The sequence below is a fragment of the Hypanus sabinus genome, chromosome 21 (genome assembly GCF_030144855.1).
Source record: "Hypanus sabinus isolate sHypSab1 chromosome 21, sHypSab1.hap1, whole genome shotgun sequence".
Taxonomy (NCBI): domain Eukaryota; kingdom Metazoa; phylum Chordata; class Chondrichthyes; order Myliobatiformes; family Dasyatidae; genus Hypanus; species Hypanus sabinus.
Window position 1 is genome coordinate 66,968,915 of NC_082726.1, and position 16,622 is coordinate 66,985,536.

Consider the following 16,622-nt stretch of genomic DNA (forward strand, 5'->3'; position numbering starts at 1 on the left):
GCATCCTCTAATGGGATCAGTTTCTGCTAACACCCAGGTAGTGATTAAACACCGCCCCCCCCCCCCCAGAGAGGATCACTCAGTCACCCTAGGAGCATTCAAAATTCAAAGAATATCAATGTGCGTATACAGTATACGTCACCATATACAACCCTGAGATTCATTTTCTTGTGGGCATTCACAGTAGATACAAAAATCAAGAATCAATGAAAGAAATGCAAAAGACAAGAAGGACCAATGCCAATGTACAAAAGGCAACAACTTGCGGAAATACAAAAAGAGAAAGCATAATAATTAATAAATAAATAAGAAATCAATATTGACAACATAAGATGCAGAGTCCTTGAAAGTGAGTCCATAGGGTATGGGAACAGTTCCTAAAGTTGAGTGAAGTTATCCCTCTGGCTCAAGAGCCTGATGGTTGAGGGGTAATAACTGTTCCTCAGCCTGGTGCTGTGGGTCCTGAAACTCGTACAACTCCTTCCTGATGGCAGCAGTGAAAAGAGAGCTTGGCTTGGGGCTTGGGTAGTGGGGGTCCCCAATGATGGATGCTGTTTTCATACAAAAATGTTTTGAGTAGATGTGCTCACTGGTGTATGTTATGTATCATAACTCCAAAACAGAAAATTAATTTTAAAAATGCAGAGCCAGGGATGTGAGTCTAACTTCATGTGTACTTTAAGTGAGTAGTGCACATATCACATGGTAATGTCATGATGTATGCAATTTATGTATTTTTTAATATAACCTGTAATTAATTATTTAAACAAACAAGAAAGCTTAATCAAACAATATATTTACAATATTACCCAAATATTACTGAAATATTCAATACACAACACTCCTCCCTGCTCAGCTATAAACTCCAACTTGATGTAGAATGTATCGCAACTACCTACACAGTATACTATATATACCTACTATACTGCATAGTCAATTTTTAAGTTGCTCCATTCAGGCCTGAAGATTTAATCGCTGTGGATTTCTTACTCATGTGGGGTAATGTCTTTCCTGATAACAGAGGTTACTCTGCTAGCCAGCTGAGATTGCGGCTCTGAAAACGATCTCAGGTTCTGGGGCCTCCTCTGTGGTGCTTGTAGGAGTTGATTTTGAGTCTGCAGGAAGTGCTTTGGACAGTTCTGGACACCTCTCTCCTTCCTTTCTCTTCTGCTAGTTTGTGCATCATGATCTTTGAAATGTGCATTTAATTCATTGGAGTATTCTTTTATTAAACCTTCTATTATGTCCTTCACGATCAGATCTCTCCTCTTGATTTCTTCATCCACAACATCATCTGACGAATTCTTTGTTTTCATATCTCCAGGGACTCCTTTCTTTTTAGCCTTCTGTTCATCAAGCTGGGCTTTGGTCTTTGCAAATACTCTTACAAACAGCTGTTTGTCTCTCATTTGAAGTTCGTTCAATAACATTAATACCCACAAAGCAGATTCTGGTGCTTTATACTTACAAAAGCTGAATTTTGGGCAGTTTGGCAGCTCCTTGAATTCTCTCTCAACTTAAAACCAAGCCACATTTCACAAGTAACTGCCTGATTAATGTATCAGAAGCTTTCTCAGATATATTGCCCACCAAAACTGTTGTAGTTGGACAACTGCTTTCATTACATTTATGATTCCACTGAGCGGCGTGGTCCTTCCTTGGTCCAATATGAGGCAGAGGTTCATACAGAGGCAGAGGTTGGCACCAACTCCTGTTTGCCCTGTCTGAGCAACAGTTCACGGCATACAGCATGGAGACAGTTGTGGCATTATCCAGTACAATCAGATTTCTGATTGTTAATGAACATTATCCCACTATTTTTCCTGTCTTTTTCACTATTTATTTTATTTATTTCTATATATACATCATATTTTAATTTATAGTTTTATAATTTATTGCCAAGTGCTGCTGCCACAAAACAACAAATTTAATGGCATATGCTGGTGATATGAATCCTGCTTCTGCTTCCGCCATTTAAAGTGTTCCCTCACACAAGGGCTGGATTTCAGGCCACGTTATGCCGATGCATCAGTCTTCAGGTTTCTTTGGCATTTAACCTCCAAATCCCCCCTCTGAAAATCATACTTGGGCTTTCGACATCACAGATTAACCAGTACACTAGTAAATTTGCAAACTTCAACAAGTACAGAATTTACCACACGAAAAGCTTTCTGAGTTGAAAGGAAATCAGCTGAATTTAAATAGCAATGAAATGTAACTTCTCCGTCCAAACCAGCCAAGAACTTGTCTATCAAACCTGCACTCAGCTTTCATTGCTCCCGGGAGAACAAACACAGCTTCTCCAGACTAACCCTGCAGCTGAAAACCCCAATCCCCAGAAACATCCAAGTAAGTCTTTTCCATTGCTTCACATCCACCCTAAAGTGTGGTGACCAGAGGTGGACACTAGGTTCCAGAAGTTTGAAGAAATACAACATAATTTTCCTACTTTTGCAATCTCTGTCTCAACTGATATATCCAAGAATCCCATGTACTTTAGTAACCCCCTCTCCACATGTCCTGCCATTTTCAAAAATGTACAACAAATACAGCTCTACCTCACACCATTCAGCAACCAGTAAGATCACAGAAGCCCATTCGGCCCATTGAACCTGCTCCGCCGTTCCATCATGGCTGATCTATTATCCCTCTCAACCCCATTCCCCATAACCTTTGATACCCTCACTAATCAAGAACTTTTCAATCTCTGCTTTAAATATACCCAATGACTTGGCCTCCACAGCCATCTGTGGCAATGAATTCCACAGCTTCACCACCGTTTTGCTAAACTCCTGATCTATTGCTCCTCAGTCTTCCTATAATGTATCATTTCACACCTCTCTCAGTATAAAGCTCACAATCCAAGAATCTCAGCTCCCGTGACCTGCAACCCACCCCATTCTTCAGATCCAAGTGCAGCAACTCCAGGTTCAGCAACACCTCCTTCCTTGTTGAGCCAGATCAAAGCATCTCACCAAGAAATTATTCCGTTTCATCAACATTATTCTAATATTATCCCAATCACCAAAAGCTTGAAGAAAACCAAAATCACCACTTAATAGTTCATTATTGTTCACATACATTAGGCCGACTGTCAAACAGTCAGCTACCCTTGTCTTCAGTTGGGAATGTTTTAATTATTAATGTAATATTTCAAAATATCATCTCCCACTGCGAATACGTGGCTCCTCCATAAAGAGGGTCAAGTGCACCAGGTTCCTGCGAGTTCACTTCATGAAAGACCTCACCTGGTCCCTTAATATCATCTCCCTGAACAAGGCAGCACAGCAGTGTCTCCACTTCCTAAGGAGATTGAGGCAAGTAAGGCTCCCCCTCCCATCTTAAATACATTTTATAGGAGCACCATTGAGACCATTCTGACAAGTTGCTCTGTCTGGTATAGGAGCAGCCGAGCATCAGACCAGAAGTCCCTACACAGGACTGTGAGAAAGGCCAAGGGCATCATAGGTGTCTGTCTCCCTACATCCATCGGAGACATTTGTCAGGAGCGCTGCGTATGCAGGGCCCTTGGTATTACTAAGATTCCCAGCTATCCATCCAGCATCCTCTTTGACTTTCTACTATCAGGCAGGAGACTCTGATGCATAAAGACAAGAACGGTCAAAATGGGAAACAGTTTCTTGCCTCAGGCCATTAGGCTTCTGAACTCCCTGCTGCACCGCATTCAAAGTTTCACCAGTTCTGTACCTACAATATTTAATTTATACATTTAATTTGTTTATTTATGTGTAATTCATTTGTAGATTTCATCCTTACTTTCATCAGTTATTGTGTGTTATGTGTACTACACTGGTTCGGAGAAACGTCTCGTTTGACGGTATACATGCATATAGTTAAATGACAATAGACTTGCCTTGAAAATGCAGTTAACAAATAATGAAGACAGATTTTTATAACTATTTAAAAAGTTTATTCTGTAAAAAAGTATTGCAATTTGTTACAAAGAAACAGTATAAAAAAGTAGTCCATGTCTTTCAATTAGTAGAATATGACAGCTTCAGTTATATTCCTTTTCTTTAAAAAGAAACAATAACATTTCAATGACAAATTTACAGTGAAAAGACGCACAGCACTCGGCACATCAGATGTGCAAGATATTGCTTGGACAATCAGTTGTTACAATTGTTCTTCTTTCAAGGGGAAAAGGTGTTAAATTTTGGTTCTTGAAGACAGATCTCTGTTAAATGTTCACATTTTATGGGACATAATGGGGAAAGACAAAATGAGGAAAGAGACCGATGGTCTTTAGGCACCATGTGAGAAAATCAGAAGCTTTTGCTCAGTTTCCACTGAATCATTTTAAGGGTGGTTTGGAAAAACTTGCGCATAACAAGAGGAGTAGTTGGTAAATTCCAATATGTACAAAAAAGCAATAACATACTCCAATGGCAATCCTAAAGTCTGTTTACAATGGCTTCCATCTATCAGTAGCTGTGATTTGCAAAGGTAGCCAATAAACGGTAGGTTTGTAGTCTAAGGTTCAGAGTAATGACTCCCATGGTGGAGGACAAGATTCAGTCAGTCCATCGATACCGTTCATTCTCCATCTAAAGGCCTGGCTGGATCTCAGGTCTGGTTGGACTGAGTTAGGTAGCACGTTGTTGAAAGGCTGCCTGCCTCTGAGGAACAGATCTGACCCCATACTACAAAGCAGAAGTTCAGAGTCAATGCCTGCCACAGGTGGCGAGCTCCTGATCAGAGCCAAGCTGTAACTGGGAGACTCTATTAAGTGGCCCCACTCTTCCCCACAGAGGGGAAAACCATGGTGGTCACTGAACATTGATTGGTCCTTGTGAACCCACCAGAGGTGACTCTGAGCAAAATCCAAGGGCAAGGCTCCATCCACCTAACAAGGACAACTAGGCTCTGGAATCAAGCTTCCAGCAAGGGGAATTGGAGTGATCAGATTGCTAGAATGACGGTACTGCTCTCCATCTCCTCGCGGGACTTAACCCTGTCACCGGGATCCCTGCTACTGTTGAGATGGGAATTCTCAGCAAAGCAAGGAAGAAATTCCCGTTTACCCTCCTACAGCTTTAGACCTGCCAGAAGGAATCATCCCTAGAAATCATCCCACCTGCTGTTGCATGAATGTATTAACTTTGCAGACATGCAGCAGTAATTTCTTTCAATAAGAAATTCAGTCTGATCACCAATATTTGGCAGCAGCTACCCAGGAGGCCACTATAATGAGAAATTTTTCATCTGTTAGTGATTCCAAACATATAGGATGACAGTAACAGGGAGCTGTTCTCCACAGGCCAAACTTAACAGGCTGATGCATCACTGAAATGTGTTTGGTACCACTGACCAGGGGTTCTCCATTATCCTGGAGCCCGTCACAATTTAGCTTAACAATAACATCTAACCCCCTGAGCTTGCCTTGGAGATGGACAGCACAAGATATACTTGGAGGTGCTCTATTTAAAAAAATATCAACGGCACCGCTGACAAATGTATGCGTGCGTGCACCATGGTACAGCTAGCTGGATTCGGCATGTAATGGACAGAGGGTTGGGTGTGGAGCCTTGCGAAGCGGTCGAGGCAGGCTGGCGATGAGACAGAAACGTGACAGTACGCGGGGCATTGTTGGTGTGAGCGTGCACTCCGGTGGCTTATGGCTTTATTTTCTGCCTTCATTCACATCTTGGACTGTCTGTAAGATAAACAGCAGGAGTTCAGTCAAGAGGAAAATAATTATCAGGAAACTCAGCACAATAATCTCCTTAATACAGTCCTCATTGGGGACCAGATTCAAGATTGTTTAATGTCATTTCCAGTTCACAAGTGTAAAGGAGAATAAAATAATTGTTACTCTGTATCTGATGCAGTACAATAAAAACACAATAAGATAAAGAACACAATAATTAAAAAACACAAAAATATAAATGCATAAGATAGTTTATATACATAGATTGATTGTATGTCCACAGTGAGTCATAAGGTCACTCTGACAGGAAATGATAAAGTAGTGGTGGTTGGGGGTGTGGAGGGGTGGGTTATTGGGTGGAGGTATTGATCAGCCTTACTGCTTGGGGAAAGTAACTGTCTTTGAGTCTGCGGGTCCTGATGTGGATGTAGCCTCCTCCCTGATGGGGGTAGAACAAATGGTCCTGAACAGGGTCTGCTGATGCATAAAGCAGACTGCGGGCATGGAAATCCTAAAACAAAGGTTCTCAGCTCACCCCCCAGGCCAAGCTCTTTGCTCGCTGCTGCCATGAGGTAGAAGGTACAAAAGCTTCAGGACTTGCACCACCATATTCAAGAACAGTTCCTACCCCTCAGCCATCAGGTTCTTGAACAAAAGAGAATAACTACACTCACTTGCCCATCCATTGAGATGCTCCCACAAACAATAAACTCACTTTAAAGTCTCGTTATCTCATTATCTCATGTTCTTGTTATTTATTGCTATTTATTTATAATGCCAATAAATATTTGTATTTGCACAGTTTGTTGTCTTCTGCACCCTAGTTGATCCTTCACCGATCCTGTTGTCATTATTATTCTATAGATTTGCTGAATATGACTGCAGGAAAATGAATATCAGGGTTGTATGTGATGACATATATGCATAAAATTTACTTCGATACTTTGAATCCTGAACTAGGGAGCCATAGTGTGCATGTGTGTTTTATCAGAGTGTTCTACTGTGTTTTCAGAAGCCCTGTTACTATCTAGAAGAGTTCCTCTTGTCAAGAATCATTTTGTCACTTTCCAGTATCCTGTCAGAATCACCATATGTACAGATAATCAATCTATACTAATCAATAATCATATATTATGATATATACCATATCATGAGTCTAAGCTGATCTTATGTATATACGGCCACACTTACCAGTTACTTGTACGCTGTGTTTTATAGGATTGCTTTTATATTTATATTTATTGTCTTTTATGCTGCATCAGATCCTGAGTAACAATCATTTCATTCTCCTTGATGCTTGTTTACTGAGGGATGACAGTAAACAAGCCTGAATCTTGAATCTTGAATCTTGACCAGCACAGCAGTGAATATTAATGGTTATTTGACAGTGAGTTTGACACCATAACTACATTGTGTTGGTCCAGTGTAGTCTCATCACAACGACTGAGAGAAGCATGTCTTTGGCAGGTTGTAGGTTGAATCCCCAGTGTGTGCTCAGACAAGGAGTGGTCACTGATGATGTTGCCACTGACCTTGCTCAGGGAGAAGTTCTCAGTGAGAATTGGTAACTCAAACATCCAACGCATGTCTCTGTGTGAGGTATATGTGGTCAGACTGGCAGAGACGCTCTCCCCTCCATGGTCAAGTCACTACGGGACTTGCGACTGAGGCTGATGTGTGAGTGCCTATAGCCCCTGTCCCCAAAGAGCAGTGGAAGTGGGTTCAATCAGGAGGGGAGCTTGAGGAATGTGGAAGTGACTGGAACACTGTTCCTTGATCACAGAAAATTCCAGAATCTGGATTGGGTTTCGTAATTAGTAACAGATGTTTCCGTCATTCTTACTGACATTAGTAGTTAGGTTTCAGCTTGAACTGTTCTGGATGGGTGGTGAACAGAACTATCAGAACTTTTACTTATTAAGCGTTCCTTACAGTACCAGTGCAAGGTAAACAAATGACTATAAGACTCAGGAGCAGAATTAGGCCATTCAGTCCATCAAGTCGGCTCTGTCATTCCATCATGGCTGATTTATTTTCCTTCTCAGTCCCATTCTCCTGTCTTCTTCCTGTAACCTTTTACACACTTACTAATCAGAAACCTATCAAACACTGCTTTAAATATAATCACTTGGCTTCCAGAGCTATTTGTGGCAATAAATTCTACAGATTCATCACTCTTCTCTGCTCGGTTCTCAAAGAATGTGCTTGTATTCAGAGGCTGTGACCTCAGGTTCTAGACTCTCCCACTGTTGGAATCATCTCCACACCCACTCTATCTAGGTCTTTCATCATTCAATCAAATTCACCACTCATCTTTCTAAATTCCAGTGAATACAGATCAAACACTTCTAGTATGTTAGTCCTATCATTCTCAGGATAATTTTTGTGAACTTCCGCTGGACCCTCTCTAATGACAGCACATCTTTTCTTAGGAAAGGACCCCAAAACTCCGTCTGGTCTGACCAATGGCTTACAAAGCTTCAGGTGCACTCCCTAAACACAGGCCTTCAGCATGAAGTGATGGTAAACAAGAGAGTATCTGATGCAGAGTCTGAAAGGACCGAGATGTCAAGAGCATGTCCATCCAGCAAGTCAAGTCAGGAAGGGAGCACGGTTCCCATAGAAGCCTGTCAAAGGTTTGGCAGATACATCGAGTCTGCAAACAACACGGACAGAAGCCAGCTGTACTACATTCCAGACCAATACCACCATTCTGATTAATAAAACTTCCAACAACAACAAAATTACTCTCAGAATTTAATTATGCCAACATCAAATCATATTTTTAAATAGTCTTTGAAAATTCAGGAGTGAAAGAAGTCACTTGGCGAATCAGAAGTGTGGTGCCTCCACATCCAACTACATTCCTCTGTTCCCTACTCCCAATCAGGACGTTTGTGGGCAAAAGTCCCATTTCAATGACTTCAACATATCTTTTTAATGTTTGAGGACAGTACTGAGGCAGCGTCGCATTGTCAGAGGGATGGTACTACAGGAATGTCACACTGTCAGAGGGACAGTACTGAGGGAGTGTCACTCTGTCAGAGGGACAGCACCACAAGAGCAGGGTACGGGTAAATAGGAAATTTTCTTGGGAGGGTTATTCAGTGACCTTGCTGCCCTTTCAGTGGAACATGCCAGATACATTAGCCTGATTTTAGGGGCGCTTTTCCTGGTGGCATGGTTAATAATTATTCACTTTTTCTAACGGTGCAGTTAATAATTATTTAGTTAAGTCACTTATGATGCGGTCATGTTTTTTAATTTTTGTTTTGATTACCATTTAGCAGGGGAGTGTTCGATGCACAGGCTTTATGCTGTATTTTCAAAATCAGAACCATGCCACACAACACAAGCCCTCTCTCACCCTCAAGCTCTCTGGGGACTCGTGATATTGCAAACAATATCCTTAGCATACAAATCTTACTTCAGCAGCTAATTTTGTGATTGCTCACTTAAACTTGCTGCTGGTTTGTTAAGATGGGAAGCCTTCACTCTTACCTATTTACCTTGTTTCTCCAAAGGGACAAAAATTTGGAATGAAGACAAATTTTCCGCCCGGTCTTCAAAGTGGCTCTGTAACACAAAATAAAAGTTTGGAATTATGGACAGAAATAGTCTAAACATTCTCTAAACTCAAGCAGAAGCGAGCAACAGTGATCTTTTTTTCTATTACTAGTTATGTTAAATAAGTCAACAACACGTTGATTGAGAGCTTAGATCCACAACTCAAGAATCAAGTATCAAGGATCAACTTTATTCACCATAAGTATTTACATCATCCTGAGGAAACCAACATGGTCACAGGGAGAAAGTACAAACCCTTTACCGCACTGGCTTCCTCCCACATTCCAAAGACATACCAGTTGATAGGTTAATTAGCCTTTGTAAATTGTCCCATGATTAGTGTTGGGTTAAATCAGAGGTTGCTGGGCGGTGTGACTCGAGGGCCACAAGGGCCAATTCCGTGCTGTATCCCAAACCCATAAAACATGTATTAGGAATTTGCTGTGGAATGTTGGTAATAACAATCATAAAGAATAAAGAATTATATATAATAAAGTTAGAGATTAATGTATGGATATGGATTAAAATGTGCATAAATACATACAGTGAATATCAGCATGCATTTACAATGTATCTACACTTTAAACCATGTTCTATAATTTTGTTAACATTGTTAATACTTTATCTTGCTCTCCATGACAATAAAGCTCTAACTATGTAAACAGCATTACAGAAACTTGTTTAAAGTGTTTACATTGTAGTGATGGGGTAATGGAAGGGAGTGTGGGGTGTCTAACTACAATGGTTGATCAGATTAACTCTTTGGGGGAAGAAACTTGTGGGTAGTGTCCACAATGAATTTCCCTGCCGACTTCTTTGTTCCAGACACGTACAAATTCTGCAGAACTGTTGGTTCTCAGAAATATTTCCACATTATTTGTCAATTTGATTTAATAAAAGAATAAATTCTCCAGCATTAATAAATAAATAATTTCTAGTTTACATGCAAGTCAATTACTTCTCACATAAATCCCTATAAATGGAGAAACATGAGAATTCATTGTTCTCTGCCCTAATAAGGTGATTTACTGATCATTTAGTATCTTACTCTAAGTAATGACATTATCACAGCATCAGTGCATAATATTCATCCTGTTGGCATGGATATTCCTTACTGGACACTAGACTGAACTGCCTTCAGGTCCTATAAAATCTCCAGGCCTGTGCAAAGCATTTGTGACCGGTCACACACGCAGGCCAGATGTTTGTATGTATCCTGTACATTCTGACAGAATTAAGCCAATTACTTTGGGCAATAAATTTTAGGCAATAAATCTGGACAAAATAGAGAAAGGCTTTGGTAAAATTATTTTTGTGTCATGATCTTTCTGGATGAGATCTGCAAATCTTGAATTCTGAACAGGGCACACATGTGGTTATTTAGTTGATTACCATTGCGTGCATCTACATGGAGTGCTGTCACAAGAAAGCAGCATCCATCATAAGACCATAAGATATAGGAGCAGAAGAAGGCCATTCAGCCCATCGTGTCTGCTCCACCTTTCAATCAGGGGCTGATCCAATTCTTCCAGTCATCCTCACTCTCCTGCCTTCTCCTCATACCCTTTGATGCCCTGGCTAATCAAGAACTTCTTGATATAGAAAATATATACTGTATATTTTATTCATACAATTTGTCTTCTTTTGCACATTGGTTGTTTCTCAGTCAATATTTATATATAGTTTTTCATAAATTCTATTGAAATTGTTTATCTTCCTGTGAATGCCCACAAGAAAATTGATCCTGTGACATGTACACACCTTGATGAAAAAATTATTGTTACTTTGACTTTGCTTAATCTTTTCTTTCTGCCCCATCTCTATAACTGTGAGTACTCCTGTGTAAACCAGCTACGGAAGACAGTGATGTCTTTGCTTGCAGATTGAATGGTCCACCAGTTTCTACAGGAAATGTTAGTCTGAGCTTGATTACCTGAGGAACAAGCACCCCAGTGCAACAAGTGGGCAGAGATTTGATGTCAGTTTTTTTCTTTTGCTTTAGAGATATGCATGGAACAGACCTTTCAACCCTTTTGAGACACACTGCCAGCAGGCCCTGATTTGAGCCTAATTTAATCATCGGGCAATTTACAATGGCCAATTAACTAACCAATTGATACGTCTTTGCACTGTGGGTGGGAACCAGGTCACCAGAGGAAAATCCACACATTTCACAGGAAGGATGTACAGAGACTCCTTGCAGAGGATGCCGAGGTTGAACTTTGAACTACACCGCCATGAGCTGCAATAGAGCTATTGTAGGATGTGGAGTTGGAGTCTTTGGACAGGGTGCAGATGTTTACCTGGATGCTGCCTGGATTAGAGGGCACGTGCTATAAGGCAAGAGGGAGGCAATGGATGGCCAAGTGTTTTAAATCTACTCCTCAGCAATTTTTCTCCAGTCCTGCTGAAGGGTTTCAGCCTGAAATGCTGCCTGGCCTGCTGAGTTCCTTCAGCATTTTGTGTGTGTTGCTCAGATTTCCAGCATCCGCAGATTTTCTATTGTTTGCTATGACAAGAGGTTGGACAAACTTGGAATGTTTTCTCCGGAGTGGCAGAGGCCGAGGAGAGATCTGATAGAGTTTGTGAGGTTTTGAGAGGCATTGATATAGTAGACAGGGAGTATCTTTTTCCCAGGGTTGAAATATCCATTGAAGGTGAGGGCGTAATTTCAAAGGAGACGTGAGGGGCAAGTTTTTTTGCACAGAGAGTGGTGGGTGTCTGGAATGTGCTGTCTGGGTGGTGGTAGAGGCAGATACATTAGGGACATTTAAGAGCTGTTTAGATATACACATACATGTGAGGAAAGTGGAAGGACATGGGTATCATGAGGGCAGAGGGGATTAGTTTAGTTTGCCATTTGATTACTAATTTAATTGGTTTGGCACAATTTTGTGGGCCGAGGAGCCTGTTCCTGTGCTGTATTTTCCTATGCTCTGTGTTCTAAATGGTGGCAAAGGGTAGCACACAGCATTCTGGGAAAGTCAAATGACCAATCTCTGTGAATTTGTGAGTCCACTGGAGGCCAAAGAAACTGGCCCATCCTGGGTTGGAGGATTGTGTACGTGGGAGGGAGTATGGGACTTGTTTTGCTTTATCACTTGGTAGTTTGGTTTGTTATGTTCTGGGTAGCTCTGCTGCACATGATGGGCAAGCTATGTTGGTGCAGGAATGTGTGGTGGCTCATACGGGCTGCCCCCAGACTACCCTCGGGTGTGTTGGCTGTTAATACAAATGACACATTTGTTTCAACGTACATGAATCTGAATGCAAGATGTTCATACTCACATGAGCTGGACTGGGCAGTTTGGGATGGGGATAAGTTGCAGCCCTCTGATGTTTCGTACATTGATTTGAGCTGCTCCTCCTCTGCACATGCACCGGTTCAGAACCGCAGTCGGCTTCGCTGTGTGGAGACAAGAAAGGATCCGTTAACTAAATTGTCCTATCTTTATTCAGGTTCAGTTAATCTGGACTTCAATGTGGGTGCTCACTCTCAGTTTCTGAACACGGCTCTTTGGAAGCAATTTTCTAACTCGTTTATTGGATGTGTGCCTTGTTGGAAAGCCAGATTTTAGTGCCTGTATCTAATTGACATTAAGTAGGTAACATGATGTGGTTTCCCAAAACTTTGATTCAGATCCAAAAACCTGAGAATATAGCATAATACTGATCAGCCATATTTGTATAAATTCATAACAGCTATAGATCATGGACAGAAACTGAATTACTATTTTCTGGAGCAGGTAGTTACTGGATTTCGCCCCAAAGTGCTAAATAGGGGCCAAATTGGACAAGTTCTTCTTGAATGGGAGTTTCATGAAAAATGTGTTGTCGTCATCTTGGCTGGGAATATTACATTTCATTCTGATTGGATTCAAATGTGCCTACTCTTTAGTTTCTTAGGCTGTCTGTCACTGGAGCAATAAAGTGATCTGATGGAAATTTTAAAGAAGGTATTTTATGAGGATGTCGAGAGGGGAACAAGTGGAGTATTGTCTTCTGCTGGATGTATTTATGTCCCGGCATTTAATTCCAGGCATCCATCATGAAAGACTCCCTCCATCTAGTACATGTCCCCTGTCATTGTTATCAACAGTGAGGAGGTACAGGAGCCCAGAGGCATGCACTCAATGTTTTAGGAATGGCTTCTTCCCCTCCACTATCAGATTCCTGAACCCATGAACACCACTTTCTTCTTGCTCTGTTTATTTATTTTCTTAAATATTCTTATAATAAATTATAGTAATGTTTATGTATTGCACAGTACTGCTGCTGCAGAACAACAAATTTCACTGCATAATCACAAGAGATTCTGCAGATGCTGGACATATAAAGCAACACACACAAGATGCTCAAGGAACTCAGCAGGTCAAGCAGCATTTACATCTCAGGATATCAGGACAGATTCCCAATATACAGTATGTCAGTGATAATAAACCTGATTCTAACTCTGATGCCAAACAAGCTGGGCTTTGGATTGAAGTACAACTGATATGCCCACACTCAGTTACTCACAAAGAGAAATTCTTTCCTTGTATTTTGTTGAAATGTAATAATGTGTTGAATTCATCGGCTTCTGACTGGTGGATGTTTTTACCAGATTCCGGGGACTTTATGGTACCTGTAATAAATTACTCCTCTAATGACCTGCTTTGTATGTAGTCCACTGACACAGCTCCAACTTTGTACAATGTTTTACACAGAGGCCAAGAGCCACTTAATAGAATATACATGCAACAGATCAGAATCACTGAGAAACTGCCAGGTTGGTTGGACCAACATGAGGTGGACCAATAACTCAAATTGTGAGTTGACTCTCACCACCTACACAAGGCTGTGATTCAGAACATTTCGGAACCCTGCTCATTCAACCACAGATACAAAATTAGCCAAAAGGCCAGAGAGAGTGAACTGTTCTAAACCCATAATTTGTCATTCACTGGTCCTATCATTTCATTGATGCTTGATGACAGCTGTCAATCAGTTTTTATTAGAGGCGTTTTGGACAAATCTCTTAGCCATTTCAAGCTTTAATAACACATGCTGATGCAGTTTTAAAACACTGAACACAATTGATGGATGGTTCTTAAACAGCAGCAAATGTGTAACTGCCAGGGTTTTAGGAATTAACCCAGTGTTGTTGGAAATCGGGTAAACATTTGCACATCTCCCGGGAGGGCAGTTTGACAGCTTGCACCTACTTTGTATTCTGCTCTACAGAAACTTGTTTGTAATGATTACACAGGATTAAATAAAGGACTTTCTACATCTGCAGGATGTTTGAGAGACTACAGTGAGAGCGGCATTTACAAAGACATAAATTTTGATGATTTATTGCTCAGAAAATTGCAAAACATGGTCCCAAACATATTGTCATTGTCAAGCATAAAGATGAAATAATCATTTCATTTGGAAAGCAACTGAACAATAAAATCTCATTGCCTAACCTTTTGTTGTATTTCTGAATCGTCTCAGTGCATTGTAATGCATATTCTACAGAAAGAAAAGTACACACTACAAACACTGCGCTCCTTACTGCATTAAAATCATAACAAATTTGTTCTTGAGCAAGGTAATCACTTACCCTGGGATAAGTTGATGCAAAGTGCCCCAATCAGCAGGACCAGCACTACACACAGTCTCACGCTCATGGTCGTTTGTTAGTGAAGTTCAGACTGCACAAGAATCTCTTTTTGAATCTGTCTAAAGAGCAGTGTGACTTAAACTGAATTTATACTAACAGAAGCCACTCCTCACTGACTCTGATTGGGTTAGAGGCAGTATCTGAAAATCGACAGGATGTGGAGATTCCTTCCTTAGAATCCCCGGAGACTTTTCAGTTTCTAAAATATACATACCTTCAGCACAATGCTGTCCAGCTGGTTTTTGGCTGCTGGTTAACAGATTGTTATTAAATATAAAATGTAAAAAGCCCACTGAGCATATTTACAAGGAGCACTTCCACAAGAAGACAGCATCCATCATCAAGATGCCCACCATCCAAACCACGCTGTCTTCCCACTACTACCATCAGGCAGGGGGTTCCACATCACCAGGCTCAGCAACAGTGATGACCCCACAACCACCAGTCTCCTGAACCAGCACTCACTTCAATGTGAGCTGATTCCACAACCTACACACTCACTTCTTGACAACCCATGTTCTCATAGACTGTTTATTGCTCTTCATAGTAATTTTTTGATACTTGAAACTTTTCATTTCATTATTTTGAAAGCATCTTTGCTTTACAGAATTATTTGTCTGTGCCTAATGCTTTTGCACAGTAACAGGAAAGTTCTAGGCACCCTAGACTTTTGTTTTAGACATTTATTTCTTGTGATCCGTGTTAGTGTGTCGGTAGCAAATTTTAGATCTCCTAAAACCATATTCCAAAAAATTTAAAAGTTATGAAAATTGTTCGTATTTCATTAAAGAAAGTAGCATATTAAGTAATGGACCACTTTTCAAATCAGAACGATGACATTGTAAGTATAAAGCCCCGTGCATGATTAAACAAAGATAACAAATGGGTGCTAATGATCAATGATGTAACGATTAATAGGCTTCATGTCTTAAATATGAAATTTGGTAACTATGTTCAGAGGCCACTTTACTAATTTACTCTTTTTCCTAATAAAGTGGCCACTGAGTGTATACTTGTGGTCTTCTGCTGCTGTAGCCCATCCACTTCGAGTTCTGACATGTGTGTTCAGAGATGCTCTTCTGCACCACTGTTGTAACATGTGATTATTTGAGTTACTGTCACCTTTCTGTCAGCTTGAGCCAGTCTGGCTGTTCTCCTCTGACCTCTCTCCTTAACCAGGCATTTTCACTCTCAGAATTGCCAATGATTTTTTTTTTGTTTTTAGCACTATTCTCTGTAAACTCTAGGGACAGTTGTGTGAAAATCCCAGGAGATCAACAGTTTCTGAGATACTTAAACCACCAACAATCATTCCACAGTCAAGGTCACTTCGATCACATTTCATCCACATTCTAATGTTTGGTTTGAACAACAACTGAACCTCTTGACAATGTCTACATGCTTTTATGCAATGAATTGCTGCCATAAGATTGGCTGATTAGATAACAAGCAGATATACCTAATAAAGTGGCCACTGAGTGCAGATTCATTTGTGTTGTGTTGTGCCAGATTATAATTCCACTGGTAAGTAGCAAATGAAGAAGTTCTGATTCTTATTTCTCCATTTCAATGTTACATCAAACTTATCACTTAAAGAAAAAAAATCTCCAATTATACATTCCAGAACAGACAATTGGGATAATTAGAGGATGTAATAGAGGAATGGCTTGTTACTGAATGGCTACTGTTTATCTCTGATTATGTAGAATTAAGTTGAGTTGATACAGGCTGTCTGCT

General features: G+C 40.6%; 1 protein-coding gene across 2 annotated transcripts; it reads right to left on the reverse strand.

Annotated features, from left to right (window-relative positions):
- Window positions 1-3,908: 3,908 nt before the first annotated feature.
- Window positions 3,909-14,950, reverse strand: LOC132379155 (stromal cell-derived factor 1-like). 2 transcript variants are annotated; one of them, XM_059946780.1, is made up of 4 exons: window positions 14,826-14,950; window positions 12,527-12,644; window positions 9,181-9,247; window positions 3,909-5,677 (listed from the first exon to the last, which is right to left on the reverse strand). In XM_059946780.1, the coding sequence occupies exons 1-4, from the start codon at window positions 14,890-14,892 to the stop codon at window positions 5,645-5,647; spliced, it is 285 nt and encodes a 94-aa protein (XP_059802763.1). In that variant the 5' UTR covers window positions 14,893-14,950; the 3' UTR covers window positions 3,909-5,644. The 2 variants fall into 2 exon arrangements, with proteins under 2 accessions (XP_059802763.1, XP_059802764.1); XM_059946781.1 differs by having other exon boundaries at window positions 9,173-9,247.
- Window positions 14,951-16,622: the final 1,672 nt, after the last annotated feature.

Excerpts from the sequence above, each read along its gene's own strand:
- LOC132379155 (XM_059946780.1), bottom strand. The coding sequence starts at position 14,892 with ATGAGCGTGAGACTGTGTGTAGTGCTGGTCCTGCTGATTGGGGCACTT. Across the intron at positions 12,645-14,825 it reads TTGCATCAACTTATCCCAGG|CGAAGCCGACTGCGGTTCTG; the intron begins GTAAGTGATTAC and ends GTCTCCACACAG. Across the intron at positions 9,248-12,526 it reads AACTGCCCAGTCCAGCTCAT|AGCCACTTTGAAGACCGGGC; the intron begins GTGAGTATGAAC and ends TTTGTGTTACAG.